General features: G+C 39.4%; 1 protein-coding gene across 1 annotated transcript in view; it reads left to right on the forward strand.

Moving 5' to 3' along the window:
• The window catches only part of ngfrb (nerve growth factor receptor b), a 29,511-nt gene extending 15,970 nt beyond the window's left edge, over positions 1–13,541 (forward strand). The window contains exons 4-6 of the mRNA XM_040134358.1: positions 6,765–6,999; positions 7,896–8,056; positions 9,141–13,541. Of these exons, the coding sequence (XP_039990292.1) occupies positions 6,765–6,999; positions 7,896–8,056; positions 9,141–9,484 (740 nt within the window). The 3' untranslated portion in view covers positions 9,485–13,541. The remainder of the gene's footprint in view (positions 1–6,764; positions 7,000–7,895; positions 8,057–9,140) is intronic.
• Positions 13,542–15,073: the final 1,532 nt, after the last annotated feature.

A 15,073-nucleotide genomic window follows, 5' to 3' on the forward strand; every position in this document is an offset into this window, starting at 1 on the left:
TGTTTTATTGACCCATCCATCCATCCTGACCTCCTCCATACACAGACTTTGTTGCTATATAATGACATCACCTGACTTCCTCCTTTGCTCCCGTCATAATTACTACGACCACTGGAGGACTCTGTCACTTGAACGTAAACATGTTGTTTTGGGCATTTGCTGATGACTGATGCTGTCTCATACGCCCGCTAGATGACACCTAACAATAAAGTGTAACTATGGGTCATTATAAATTGTTTGCACAAGCAACCTATGGGGTCGTTTTTTGTGGGACGACCAGGCAGAGGCTAAAGCTACGTGTCCCAGGCAAAAAGTTGGCATCCTCACCAGCTGATGATCCATGTAGAAAACATGTAAATTAAAAAAAAAAACACAGCTTTGTTTTTGAATTGCAATGTAGAGCTATTTAGTCGTAGTATTATTTATTAATATTTGTAGTAGTATTTGTAGTTTCAAAAAGTATGTTTTACCTTTCACATTACAAATGAAAAGGCTTTTAGGATGAGGACTACCAAATAACAAGTTTAGCGGGGGATGCTTCCCCCAATCCAATATAGAGCAGGCCAGGGCTGCTAACGTTGGCTTAAACTTCGATATACTGTAGAAGCTTCTACACAGTGATGAAATATAACATAATATGATGAAATGGTGGAACATGAATTGGCTTGTTTATTGTAACTTGTAACTCGGCAAACTATGAAATACACCTTGGCTTTCGTAGTAATATGGGGTAGGTTACAACTGTAGCCAGTAAGCTAGTTTGGTAGAAATACTAACGTTTACATCTTACTCTAGATTAGACATTTGACACACTGCCAGTGCCTACTTATGGTTTCTCTGCTGTCTTTGGACAATCACCATGTGTGGGAGGGGCTTAAAAAACGGTCACTTCCGGCAAGCATCTGACAGACAGATAAAGAGTGGGAGACAAATGGGTAAAATGATAAAGGGCAAAACGCCATCGACATTTCTGATTTCCTGCATCCAAAGCATTACCACATCAATAGTTGTGAAGAATCCCCAAACCCAGATTGACTAAACAATTCACTGTCTTTGTATTGCACAGTCACTCATTGTGTGGCTATAGCTTGGTCTCCACACATCTACTGACTTATATCTCCTCTGAGTTGGGCTGTAGGCCCACAGTTGACCTTCTCTCTTTAACCCTTTTGCTCCCTGCTCCACACAGTATGAGCATTGTCACGATGACGGAAGTTTTAAAGTTGATTGTGGTTCTTTCTCTGCTGCCAAAAAAGAATCGACCTCTTGTGGCCATGACTCAGTCTCCTGAAGTCTCCTGCCATCCCTCAGGCATTTGCCCCTGGCAGTTTCAGGGGACATTTTGGAGGTGATTTGGCATGAGTGAGCCGTTACGGTCCAAGGGTGACCACAACACTTGCACTTTCGCTCGTGCCGTTCATTCATTGCCAGATGTTCTGCCTAGAGAGTCAAGGTTTTGTCCTCATGAGGATTTACAGCATGTGTTGGGGAATTGTGTCTTTGCCAACCCAAGCCTTTTTCTCAGCGATATTTTTTTTATCTGTCATAGCTGCCTAGAGCTGAATTACTACACTGTGGCATAAAAAAAGGAATTTCATGGAATTTTGTTTTGCTGGCTCATTTGTCGCATTAATTCTGTCACAGTGAAAGCTGGTTTTGTAGTTTTCTACATTTTATTTGTTTCAATTCCTTACAGATAATAAGATTCCAGAAATTAGGATTTTATTGGTTTCCCAAAACTGTGTAAAGTGGCTGGCATACAGTTTGTTATAAACACTTGTTTACTAAAGATCTATAAACATTGGTACATTTTTTAATAATCATTAATAAAGCCATTAACTACAACTTATAAACTCTTTGTAAAGGGAGCCTTAAAAGAAGGGGGTGCCCAAAATTAAACAAAAAATGACCGCAATGAGAAGCAAATCCAAAGCTGAATTGTATAACAGAAACTAAATGACAATGAGAGTGGTACACAGGAAGGGGAGAACACAAAGCTGCAGAAAAGAAAGAGATGAAGAAAGCAAGAGAAGTAACAGATGCTGAGAACATGGCCTGGTCGATAAAAGCGATGGAGTTACTCCTCTGCACTCTGGGGTTTCTCTGGTTGACCTCTATGAGTGCTGATCACATTCTGCCGCATAACTGGCATATCCCAGGAGTGCACACAAATGCACCCAATACAAATTCACATACATGCATACGTATCAAGGGGTGTGTTCAGTCTCTAGAATGTGTTCAGAAAAATTAGATGGTTCATGTAATGTAGGAACTGAGCCAGGGGCCTCAAGAAGAAAAGAGATGATGAAACAAAAGAAATCGCGAATGTCAAAAGCAGATCAGCAAAAAAGGAGCAACTGCATTCTGCAATAATCCTCATGTATCCACTCACTTGTGCTTGTTATAACAACATGAATTCTAAAAAAAAATATCCTTTACTGGTAAAGACATTTCAAGTTTTGTTAGGCAGGTCTTGGCAGCAGTCTCATCTGTGCTCAGTTTTAATGACATATAATAAAATGAAACAACTTGTTTGTGTCGGAAGCCCATCCTTTCCTTTTGGTTTAAATCCAACACCAGCTTTCAAAGAATATGGTGTTGAAACAGCAGTGTCACAACTGTTTGCAAGAGTCTGCAAGAGGTTGTATTAAGGAGTTCAACTCAGGTGTGGCTGCTGCAGAATACCCCACACATACACACTTTGAACACAAATTGCACACACACTCCCACATACACTCTATATACATATACACTCATGTGAAGAAACAGAGCAACGAGTTTTTTCTATGTAATCACTCTTTCAATGCTGGAAAAATACACGTGTCTGGAATTCCAGTCAGGTTTATCGTTAACAGACACGCCCCAGAGGAAAATTCCAGTAATTGCATTAACAACCAAATAATGCTTAACATTACATATAATAAATGGTTTGTTGAGAGGAGTTACAGTTCACTGAACCTATAATTTTGAGAGCCCCGTGTCTTTCAGTTTTTATGATTTTAATAACAAGCTATTGCCACACTTTGAACAGAGGTACACCAGCATGTTTCTAAGTTGCACTTAAAGTGCAACTTAGAAACTTAGAGACACTTAGCAACTTAGAGACACTTAACTTAAAGGTTTAGAATACATATCATGTACATGCTACAGTACAGATGCAACCAATGATTATTTTCATTATTGATTAATCTTGAGTGAAAAATGGCATGTCATAGTTTCTTAGACATTAAAGTGATACCTTGAAATGTCTGTTTTTGTCTGACTGACAGTCTAAAAGCCAAAGATATTCAGTTTACTATAACATGAGACAACGACAACAGGCAAATTCTCATACGTATGTTTTCTATTTTTACTTAAAAAAATACTTATCGATCATCAAGATATTTGCAGATTAATTTGATGACATTTCCGCACTCTTTGTTTTAGCTGATATATTTTTGTGTTTACCATTTTCTGAAATTTTAAGCATACCTTTTGTTTTCTGGTGTTTATCATTAATAAATTAGACATGTTTGATACATGGATATGGTAATTTATTGTGTTGCTTTTAAGAATTCTGCCCGAGGCTACATTATGAAGGAATCATTGCCAAGCTGATCACTAAAATGCTTTGACATGATAACTCTCTTAGAGCATTGGTCTAGTCACCACTGAGCTCTGTGTGCGCTGGAAAACATGCTGAGCTCAGAAAGGGGGTGGTCAATCCCGTCCAAAGCCAAACCATTCAGTGTGAGAGGTTGAGAAAGTGGTTCAGTAAAGGCACATAGGGCCCTGATTTAGCTGTTAATAATAGAAGGAGGGAGGAGGGAGAGCACAGTAATGATGCAGAGATGTTGGGAGTGAATGGATGGATGTTTAATAAACAAAAAGAATAAAAGACGTAACCTGGAGGGTTAGGCAAAAATTATAGTGTCCTCTTTCAATGATGGGGCTTGGAAAGATAAATTTTGTTGAGTGAGGGAGAAAAAGTGCCGTCCACCTGACCGTAGTACTGTTTGATAGAAAATGAAATGTCTGATAGGAGCAAGCCAAAGCATGACCAGAGGCAAAATGGATGGAGAGTGGACTGAAGGATAAAAAGATGGGGAGGGGGCATTTGTGCTGGACAAAGAAGATCTCTGTGAATGAATGGTGTCTGATTTCGAGTGTGTTTGTGTTGATGGTGGGTTAAGACAGCCAAGGAGAGGCAGACAAAGCATGGTGGTGATGGTGATGACAATGATGGTGGTGTGCATGTATGTATGTGTGTCTGTCTATAGGGAGATAGTGAAGAGGACGGGAAGGAATTTGATATGTTGCAGTGCATCATTAGCAGCCTCTTTGTATTTATTTTGTGTTTCTTAGGCATTATGTTCACAGATATTAGCCCAATATATTGGTATTTTAATTAAGAGTACTCCACCCAAAAAGCAGAGATGATGAGCAGGCTGCCAAGGTCTGGTAAAGCTCTAGGTTCGTATATGCAGTTGCACAGATTTTGATATGTAAAATTGGCTGAGTTTAGCTAGGTTTCCACCCAAATGTTGTGCACAGTTTAAAAGAAGCTTCAAAAAATCGGCAATAGAAAATACAAATGAATGTTTTCATCCACTACCATTATGCAATATTATGAATTTGTTTGTCAAGATGAACAGCTGGTGCCGTTAACTCTCCAATCAGGAGCCTTTAAACTGTTGCAGAAGAAGAGAGTGCAACAAGATGACTTAATTAAAAGAGCACCAGTCAAACCAAACAGTGAGAAACAATGTAGAAAACGTGATGGAGATATGGTGTTTATGTTTGTTTCATGGATGTAAGAAATGGGATGTTGTGGTCTTAGCGAGCCACTTGTAACTGTAGCCACTTGTGCTGAGTGAGCTGACAGATCACTTAACAGCAGCACATGGTTCATTGGACCCAGTGGGAGGAAACTTCACTGACCTGGCGGTAAAAAATCTAAAGCTGTCCAAGCACCAGTATTAACAAATTAGCGGCAAGACAAACCAGCAGTTACATACATACTGCACACAAATCAAATTCACTTGCTTCGTTTCACATGTCTGTGAAAATTCTCAGTCATCCAGGTCTTGGTATTTCTGAGTGCTATATGAAGGCAACTGGACCTGCTTGAGTATCTTGAGGATGTTTCATCTTCAGCTTCTTGTGGGATTAGCCCCACAAGAAATGAAATACCTGGGACTCCCCACCAGTCAGTTAGAAGTGAAGTAGCCTTTCCGATCAGATGTGTGACATCTTCATGAACCTCAAGTAAGTGGAATGGCTTTAGTATAACACTTACGAACATGTGTCGCATGTCTAATAATATTGGCACAGTGAAGTAGATATACCCGCAAGGCAAGAAGTTTCCTGTTATGCCTCATTGTAATATGACACCAATGTCATTTTAAGTATTTTTGTGATAAAAATCAGTGGCTTTACAGGTTAATGATTAAGAATGATGACATCTAGCACAACAGCTTAACAGGATGTTCGGTATATTGGTGCTGTCATAAAGTACTTATCACATTCTCACATCCTCCTTCGGCTAAACGGCCCACAGCAGTTATGTGCATCCATCTAAATAAGCTCTCATTAAAAATGTTTTCGCCTCATTAGTGAAAAATGGCCACCTTGCACTCAGTGGCTCTCCTGAGGTATTTAGAGGCCTTGGAAACCAACAGGATGGTTTCCTGTTGATGATGTGAGTAACTGTAAGTAATTGAAAAGGCGAGGATAGGTTTCCACATCCGCGGTGAGGAGTGAACAGGTCTGCTTCAGTTAATGGTTGGAGGAAAGTGGGCAGGACTAGATGGACAAACTTGCTTTTACCCCTGTTAATGGCTCCCTGGGGAGGAGGTGAAATGACCGAGGGATGTGGTATGTAATGTATGTGTGGGTGTGCTTGTTTTATGTGTTTGCAGCATTAGAGACATTTATGGTTACAGTGGCTATGGTGGATAAAAACAAAAACAGTGATAGGAGCTTGAAGATAGATGATCTATCTGTCTTAGTGTCATATTTTTAGCCATATTTAAATCTTAGATACCATTTTCCAATCATATCTTCAAGCAAAAAGTATCCTGATATGCAGGGTATCAAAGAATCTACAGCATGTCTCTCCACCTGCTGCTAATAATGGAGGGGCACCTCTGGTCTGGTGGAGTTTATTTCTGATGGCTGACATTTTAAAGACATTTTTTTTAAATCAACTCAAACGTTATTTCTTGAATTTCAATTGTTAGATTGATGCTATGTCCCAATTCCATATAACATATTGATTCTGAGCTGGTTTTAGGTAGTGAAGTCACACATGGATCAAATTATTATGTACAATGTGTAACATGTCATTAGTAGTTACAAACCCACAGGTAATATCATCAGACTCTGCAATCCCCCTCAGCTGTACAGAGCTTTTTAGCAGCTCTTTCAGCTCATTTTTTAGGTTTCAGGGCGTGCAACTTTACTGTTTTGGTTCATTCTCACAGCTCTCATCAGTGTCATTTCCAGCCAAAGCAAGCAGCTGTTTATAGCACCAACAACAACAACAAAAAAAGTTACAGACTAGCTGGTGAAAAATACTGGATCATTTAGCAGCTACTGGGCGAGATATTTCCATTTGCCATTGTGTTGTGTTTACAGCTTGTTTCCACTGCTCTCAAGTGGCCAAAAAGCTGTTCTAAAATCTAAAATGTATGGTAAATGCCTGTTATGGCAGCGTCGCTGCGTTTTTATATATTCAGGAAGTTCTAATAGATTTTCCTTCCATGAATATTTGTCCTTCACAGTTCACTACCCTTCAGTGTCTCCCACACCCTTCATTGGCGTCTCCATGCCCACCTATGGTGACTTTCTACCAGGAGGCCCTCCATCAGAGGGTCCTACAGACAGCACCACCACCACCACTAATGGTGATTCCCAGGAGCGGCTCTACCAGGGTCTGAATGACAAGCTCATCCCAATCTACTGCTCCATCCTGGCAGCTGTCGTGGTCGGCCTCGTGGCCTTCATTATCTTCAAAAGGTGAGGACAGAAAAGAGCATGAGACAAAATTTAAGGCACACAGTAAACACAATGATGCATCATGGTGCATATATATTGTATTTTATTTTCTAAATCATCTTTTGACCTATTAGATTTATCTTTGAACCCTATGGGTGGTCCTGACCCCTATAGGACCATGTTCCTTTGATGGGTACTGTTTGGATCTTTCTCACCCTGTCAGTTTCTCCCTTTGTCTACTGATCTCCACTGCTTACTGTCCAACGAGCTCAAAAATAATAGTCATCATAATAACAAACATTTTAAAAAATGTTCAGAGAAGAGAAAAGGGATCTGATGCTCATTACAAATGTATATGGACAACAAAACCCAATCAGATTTTGAATTTCTGCAGTTTCATTTTTAATGAAATCAACTGCTGCTTTTATAGATGAGAGCACACTGTTGTCCAAGACAGATCAGAACACAGGTTGGCAAAAAATGAAACTTTTGAGAACCACTGCCTCAGGAGTTGTTGGAGATCAAAGACAAGGATAAAAGGAGAGTAGAAATGAATGCTAATGTCGCTCCGTACCTCCTTGATGTGTAACTATGCACACAACTGTTTGCTAACAGGTTTGCTGCATCAGACAATATGCCAGTGTTGTGTTCGCAGCTTGTTTCTGCAGCCCCCACGGGGACAAAAAAATCAGACATTTCAGGTTAAAATAGGTACTTAACTAAACTTACAGAACTGTTGTGTATTTACAGTAGTGATTATGTTGGTACAGCTTGATTAACTGTTGTTTTTATCAAACTTAATTATTATTACTGGTACTGAAGATTTCCACAAACACATACAGTGTAGTTGATTTTCCTGCTTTTTCTTTTGCTGAATTGTGTTTTTCTCCTCTTCTGATTCTGAATCATTCATTCAGGTGGAACAGCTGTAAGCAGAACAAGCAAGGAGCCAACAACTGCACAACCAACCAGAACCAGACGCCGTCACCTGAGGGGGAGAAGCTGCACAGCGACAGTGGCATTTCTGTGGACAGCCAAAGTCTGCAGGAGCAGCAGGGCCAGACTCAGGCACAGACAGGTAACACACTGATACTTATACCTTTACAGAAGCCACTCCCTCGGTGTCAAGAAAAACAGCAGCCCTCATTTATCAAACTACTATACTTAAATTTATGTGTAAGAACATTTCAGCACAAAGGTCAGTGTTTATCTGGCACTGAATTCCTCTTGTAATGAGTTTTCTTCTAATCCACCAATAGGTCTGTTTGATAGCAAACCTGAATTTTAGGTATTTGTGAATGTAAACAAACTGTGGCCTGCACCCTAAACTGTCCCATCATATCAGTTGAAAGAAAAGAATGATCCCTTAGGAATAACTCGTCTGGTGGCTTCACCAACTCCACCTTGAATACGACTTTTTAAATTTACGGTAGCTGATATGCAAACACAGATTACAACGCTGACCAAGCTTTAGCGTTTGTTTTTTTGCTCAACGTGCTCTTGGGAGTTTCAAGTCCTGCCCAAACAAAAGAGTTTGAGAGGATTTAGGACTTTTGAAACCACATGCTTGCAGAAAAGTATTAAGATGTCAGTTTCCTGTCCATATTTGAACAGTATCTTAAGGTGATCATCTGTGGGATTTTGGGATATTTTTGGTGCTAAACAGTCATTGAATCATTGCTGTTGACCTGACAATCAGACAGTGGGGCCAAAGATGAAATGCCCTTTACTTGGATTTTCTATAATGATGTTTTAATGGAATTAATCAAGTATAGAGGCTATTGCTGCTCGTGCAATGCAGCTATCCTGTGCTTCTTATATTTACTCCAAACAAACCACTGTTGCTGCTACAGGAAATGTACACTACGTCTCTTTCCTTTTTACTAGTATTTACAGCCAGTTGAGAAGCTCATAAACAGGATCTAAGTTGAATTCGAATGGTTTTACATTAGACAGTCATAGAGAGTAGTAAAAATGTGCGGATCGCTCAATTTATTCAATTATTTGAAATGAATTTATGAAAGTATTCAGAATTGTGTTCAAAAATTAATGTAACTGGCCATTTAATATTGTTTCAACATCAATGAAAGGTTAATATATTGTAAATAAATCATATAGTTCAAATAATGAACTGGCATGAACTTGTTCTTTTCCCTCTGCAGTTGTGACCGTGGATGAAGAGCCTTGTTTGCTCCTTCCTCTTCACACCAGAGAGAAAGTGGAGAGGCTGCTGTTCAGCGGAAGTGAAGGAGACGACTGCAACCACATGGACGACAGCGACTGGTGCAACCTGGCGGGCCTCCTGGGATACGAGGAGGAGCGGATCGCCATCTTCCGGCAGGAAGAGCACCCCGTCCGCGCACTCCTGTCTGACTGGGCGAGCAAGGACTGCGCCAGCATTGACACGCTGTGCACGGCCCTGCGCAAGATCAACCGTGACGACATCGCCCAGAGTCTGGTGCTCAGCCCAAGTGCTGCAAAGCCGACTGCCACTTCTGTGGTGTAATTTACGCTTAACAGCGAGCAAACCACGTGAAGCTTAACCTAAATATTCTTCAATGGCCTCCCTCAGCTCACGTAAGAACCGCTTTAAGCTATTCCCATATGAAGCCAGCAGTCACAGTGAAGAAGAAGCAAAAACTTTTTTTTTTTGATTTCCACACAATGTAAAACCAATGTGGAAAGAAATGGTCTATAATCATTCCATTGTGAGCCTGGAATAGCCACCTGCCTTTCCAAACTATTTGATAATCAGCTGACGGTTTCATCGGACTACATTAACCATGGAGCAGCAGTGGTCTGTGAACTGAAGTCAAAGTGTATACCTGGCTCTTGATCCTCTGCATCCTTATTCTTCATTCTTAAACAAGAATAGTAAGTGTGGCGCTTACTTGTAGCATTTATATGCCAGTGCTGTACATCTAAATGTTACTTTTCAAATCTATGCTACCAAAGAGGAGTGAACGTCTCCAGACCAGACCTGACAAGCAACATTTTTTACATGCCATGTTAGACTTTTTGAATTTAAGTTGACAAATGGCTTGTGTCTGTTACTGCTACCAGATGAGGCCTGCATACCATAGATGTCTGGATCTTTGCAAATATGACAATCTGAGGAAAGATGCTTGGACGCATTTCAAATGAACCTATTCTCCTTCAGCAAAAACAAAAGCCAAGTCCAGCTGTTTACCCTCATTTTAAATGCCTGTGTTAAATATAAGATATGGCGCTGCAGCACATGTGGAATTAATCTCAATTTTAGCTTGTCTTACCTGATTTCTGCAGATTCTTTTTATCCCCATCAAGTTCCATAAGAGCTGCTGGCTGGACTTGGCCAGCCAGATGGTCTGTGGGGCAGGTCATTGACCGAGGCAACATGAGACTGCAGTCTATGTGCTCAGCCCTATCTGCGTAACACAGGCGCTCCTACACAGACTCTGTCATACTGACCCAGAAAAAGAGAAGGACGTGGGACTCAAAACTTAAGTCACCCAGCATCAACCATTGTATGCTGTATGTACATAAGAAGTGCACACACCAAATAGAGACATACACATACAGTACATACATACAGTACACACATATGTAGGCATGCATGCATGCACTATACAAACATCACACGCAGATCATGTATGTATTTACATTCTTGTTTAATCTTGAAGACACAGTAAACTTCAGATCCTGCCATATACTGTAATGAGCACTCTCATGCGGGGACCATATACTGTTTAATCTCACTATTAGTAGAAACTATAAGGTCACTCTGTATCTAAAACATATGTCTGAAAATCCTATAATTTGCAATGTGTGCTATAGATGGTGAAATGCTACATTAACAGTAAAGAGCATGCAGCAACTAGCAACTCATTGTCAGCTAGTGCCCAACAAGACAAAACAAATGCACATACAGTACAAAATAACCAGGATGCAAAGCAAAAATACAGGTTTTTTGTATCATTTTTGCTTCATTTCTCAGGGTATCTTGAATTATTGTGTCACATCAATATTACACTAAATATATGTAACCCGCTATAATGAAGTGAACACTGTAATTGTTCATGGTGAGTCACTGTGTTTATCCAAAGCCGTGATTCTTGCAACTGACAATCCGTCAAACAGATGAATAAGAGAGGGAAACAGGCCAGAGAAAAAAGAAAAAAAGGGGTGCCTTTTTTCCTCATTGTTTGCAACAATGACTTCTGGGTAAAAGGCAAGTCAGCAGCGACATAAGGCAAAGGATGTGGGATGAATTCAGGCCAAGGGAAAGCAGAAAGGTTTTGGATTTCTTAAATGTAAAGATGAAACCCAGGGATCGGAGTTTGCATTAATCAGCTTGTTTATGTACCCTATAAGCACGCATTCCTCTTTGCAGTATGTGCTTTTTACTTTGTATTGTGTTCCACCGATTAGGTTTGAATTTATCAAAGCATACTTCAACATTGTACGTAATCATGACATGATTACTGTGCTGCCGACTAGGGTCCCCTAGGAACTACTTTTCCCCCTTTTTTCCCACTGTCTGTTTTGGGTAAAAAGTGAGGGAGCAAATAGTTTACTGTGCTAAACTTACCTATAGCAACAACTTCATCTGTAACTCTTGGGCACAGATTGTACATTTTTACTAACCACTAGCATACTGAGCTTCATGCTATAGTGTTACTTTAAATGAAGGTATTCTCACTCTACTCTCTAAGGGTTGTATTTTAATTTCCAAATAATACTTGTAAATGGTATTATGTTCCTCTTATTGTCCTAGATCGTAGCACTTAAATGTGTAATTGTTTTTCATCACAAGTGCCTGGGAATTATTTCAGGTATCCGCTGATGTTTTACATTTTTGTTCCTAGCTGTTTTTGTAAATATATCTTCTTTAGTTGTTGTTGTTTTTTTTTTAACATGTAAAAATTTGTAATTCTCTAGTTTATCTTTTAGTTAAAGCCCGGAGGGCGCCACTGTACAATAAGTGAATGGGACTTTGTTACAATATCAGTGTTGTCCTAATTTAAAAGAAAGGGCAAGGGAAGGAAAGTACCATTGTGAATTATTTGGTTCAATCAACAGATTATTTACCATCAGGTGTATTACGGGGAAAAGGGAAGACAAATTTAAAATACCTTTAAGACTAATAAGGATTGGAAAGGCCCTAATCTTCCATTCAGTAAAACACCACTTGAGTAGGCAAGAGCTACAATATATATCACTCTCATACATGTCTGTATGATAAATGAAGCTACGGCCAGCAGCCACTTAGCTTTGCTTAGCATAAAGACTGGAAAAAGGAGGAAACAGCTAGCCTCTGTCCAAAATGTAACAGCATCTTCCTACGAACACATCTAAATTTCACTATTCAACACGTTATATCTCGTTCGTTTAATCCATTAAAAAAATAAAAAATAAAAATGTGTAAAAAATATAAGTGTTGGGGGGTTATGAAGCAGATTACTTCTGCTATTACCTTTAGTTAGAGCTAGGCTAGCTGTTTCCTTACGTTGTTAGTGTTTATGTTAAGCTAAGATAACTGACTACTAACTATAGCTGCATATTTATCAGGCAGATATGAGAGTGATATCAATGTTCTTATCTAATTCTCGACAAAAAAGCAATATTTCCCAAAATGCCGAACTATATTATTAACTGAAAGCACCCCATATGAGCAGAAATTTGTAAATCTGAAAGTGTTGCAACAGGTAGTGCTCATTAATAGATAGATATAGACAAACAGAGGCTTTGACTCAAGGAGCACGTTGCATGTTGAGTAACAACTTAAAAGAGACATAGAAGCTCCCAGTTGTCCTAAATGTCTGAAAAAATTGCACCAGAAAGATTTTAAGTTGCTGATCTGTGAGGTAAAGCTCTTTGGGTTGGACCTGATCAACTATTGTGACCACAACAGACTGAATAATCAAAACGTTACACGAAACTGTCTTAGTATGACTTTGCTCTAGTAAATTACCAAGATGTTTTGTTAATTATTGGCTTCTGCAAGAAGCAGGAGGGAAACATGATACACTGTTGGGTCTGTCTCCACTTTTGTTTTATGACGCCTAAGAAAATCATTTTGGTTCAATGGTTGTGTTCAATATTATCCATCACCACAGAACAACCTTTCCTGAAGCCGATTGTCCAATCTATTGTAGCTTGGTAAACACTAAACTAAGTCTTCAGAGTTTGACCTCTTGTCAGAAACTGGGACTGAAGATGGAGGCTTTTCCTGTGACAGGAAAAGTTTGATAGATTAGAGATTTAATTTAATAACAATGACCAGAAATTGAATTGCTCGTACAGTAAACCCAACTGAAGGTGAACATGTCACGATATTGCACATGAGAGTAACAAAGTAATCATGCAGATGGTGGTGGGATGTTGGAGAGGGGGAACTAAAACTCTTTGGAGGATAAGGTTTTAAAGAAGCCCTGGTAATGAAGCTTATAGTGACAAGACTGACAGTGTACCAGGACTGAATTGTACAGATGTGAGAAATACTGAATGTTCCTTGTGTACTGATACATATACTGTACTACACTTAATGTGAATTTGCAAAATTCCTACAGCAGACAAACAGTAAAACCACTAATAAAGCTCTTAAATCCACTTCTGTTCTGTATTGATCAAGCAGTGCACACACGAACCTAAGAATGCACTGCTTCCACAGGAACGTACAGTAAGCTATGCCCGCACACACACGTATATTAGTATGGAAGCCCAAACTCTTCAAAGTAAATAAATGAGGTATTATGAAATAATATACATATTATTATTAAAATATTATTATTAGATACATAAATTAATTGTGAAATAAACTAAACTACTAATACTCATTATTATTAAAAGTCATTTAATCATTATGTTTTATTGGAGTTCATTGTGTTGCTCTAGCTAACAGGAAATACAAAGAGACATTATGAAAAGTTACATTGTGAAATAAAAACAGATTTTTGAGAAGGGGCATTTTGAAATAAAAATGTCTACAATGAAATTACAATGAACTCCAATAAAACTCTGTTATTGTAAAAAAAACTCATGATGAAATATCATTTCCTTTCATAGTAACACGCTAAGTTGTAATAATTTAATATGTATAAACGAACCAATTTATTGGTTCCCTTATGTAATATTGTACACTTTGGGGCTCCACATATATGCATGCTCCAACACAACCACAGTTTGCTTTGGTCTCGAAACAACCCTGGATTCCTTTTTATTTGCCCTCAGGAAACAGAAGGCCTGTGCATTTTCCTCAAGAGCCACTAAAGTCCTTCTGACACGTAATCCAAGCCAAATGGGACAGACTGGTTACTGGAGGCTTCAACAGTTGCAGCACAAGGAACAATGGAAGAGGAAGGGGGGACTGAAAAGGGGGCAATGCAGGATGGCCTAGTACATGGTTGGTTCCATCAAACTGATGGCAATACAATACTATCATAACAGAAATCAGCCTGTCAACACAATTAGGCTTGGTGTGGTGAGTGATGTAGCAACGTAATGGTGCATGAAAAGACACATGCCATCACATTGTTTCCCACTAGTGTCAAATTTTTATGTCACTGTGGGCTTAACAACTTAACTGTGGTAGCGTTACAAGTGTCAGTATAAATTATGGCTGAAAGTTAAATGAATGTTTTTTTGTTGGAAATGGTATATGTGCTGGAGAAACCAGAATACAGACATTAACATAAGATAAGTTAACCCCATATTTGTCACTATTTGTCCTACTAAACTGTACACCCATATTGTGAAAAATTACTATGTAACGAGAAAGAAAAACTTCCTGCTGAGACCTGCTCTACTATGCTCCCAGTCCGGTTAAACCTGATGTGATTAAGTGACTGTTTTTAACCTGCCTACTCGCTCTAGCCTGACCTGTTTTTGCTTATTAAGGTCAGAAATGGCAACAACAGGTTCTGACCCAGTCCCGGTGCCCAGGATCAGTTTCTAAGTGAACCATGGTCCAAATGGAAAACACATTCCCCAGCTAAATGCTGCTAACCTCCAGTGAGTCGTTAGCGAGGAATGCTTGATGTGTGAAGCGAACCATGTGTGCAGGACTGGCATGTGGTGGTGAAAGAGGATAGGCCATGTTGAGTTTGGGTGACCA

This window comes from Xiphias gladius, chromosome 9 (genome assembly GCF_016859285.1).
Source record: "Xiphias gladius isolate SHS-SW01 ecotype Sanya breed wild chromosome 9, ASM1685928v1, whole genome shotgun sequence".
In the NCBI taxonomy this organism is placed as follows: domain Eukaryota; kingdom Metazoa; phylum Chordata; class Actinopteri; order Istiophoriformes; family Xiphiidae; genus Xiphias; species Xiphias gladius.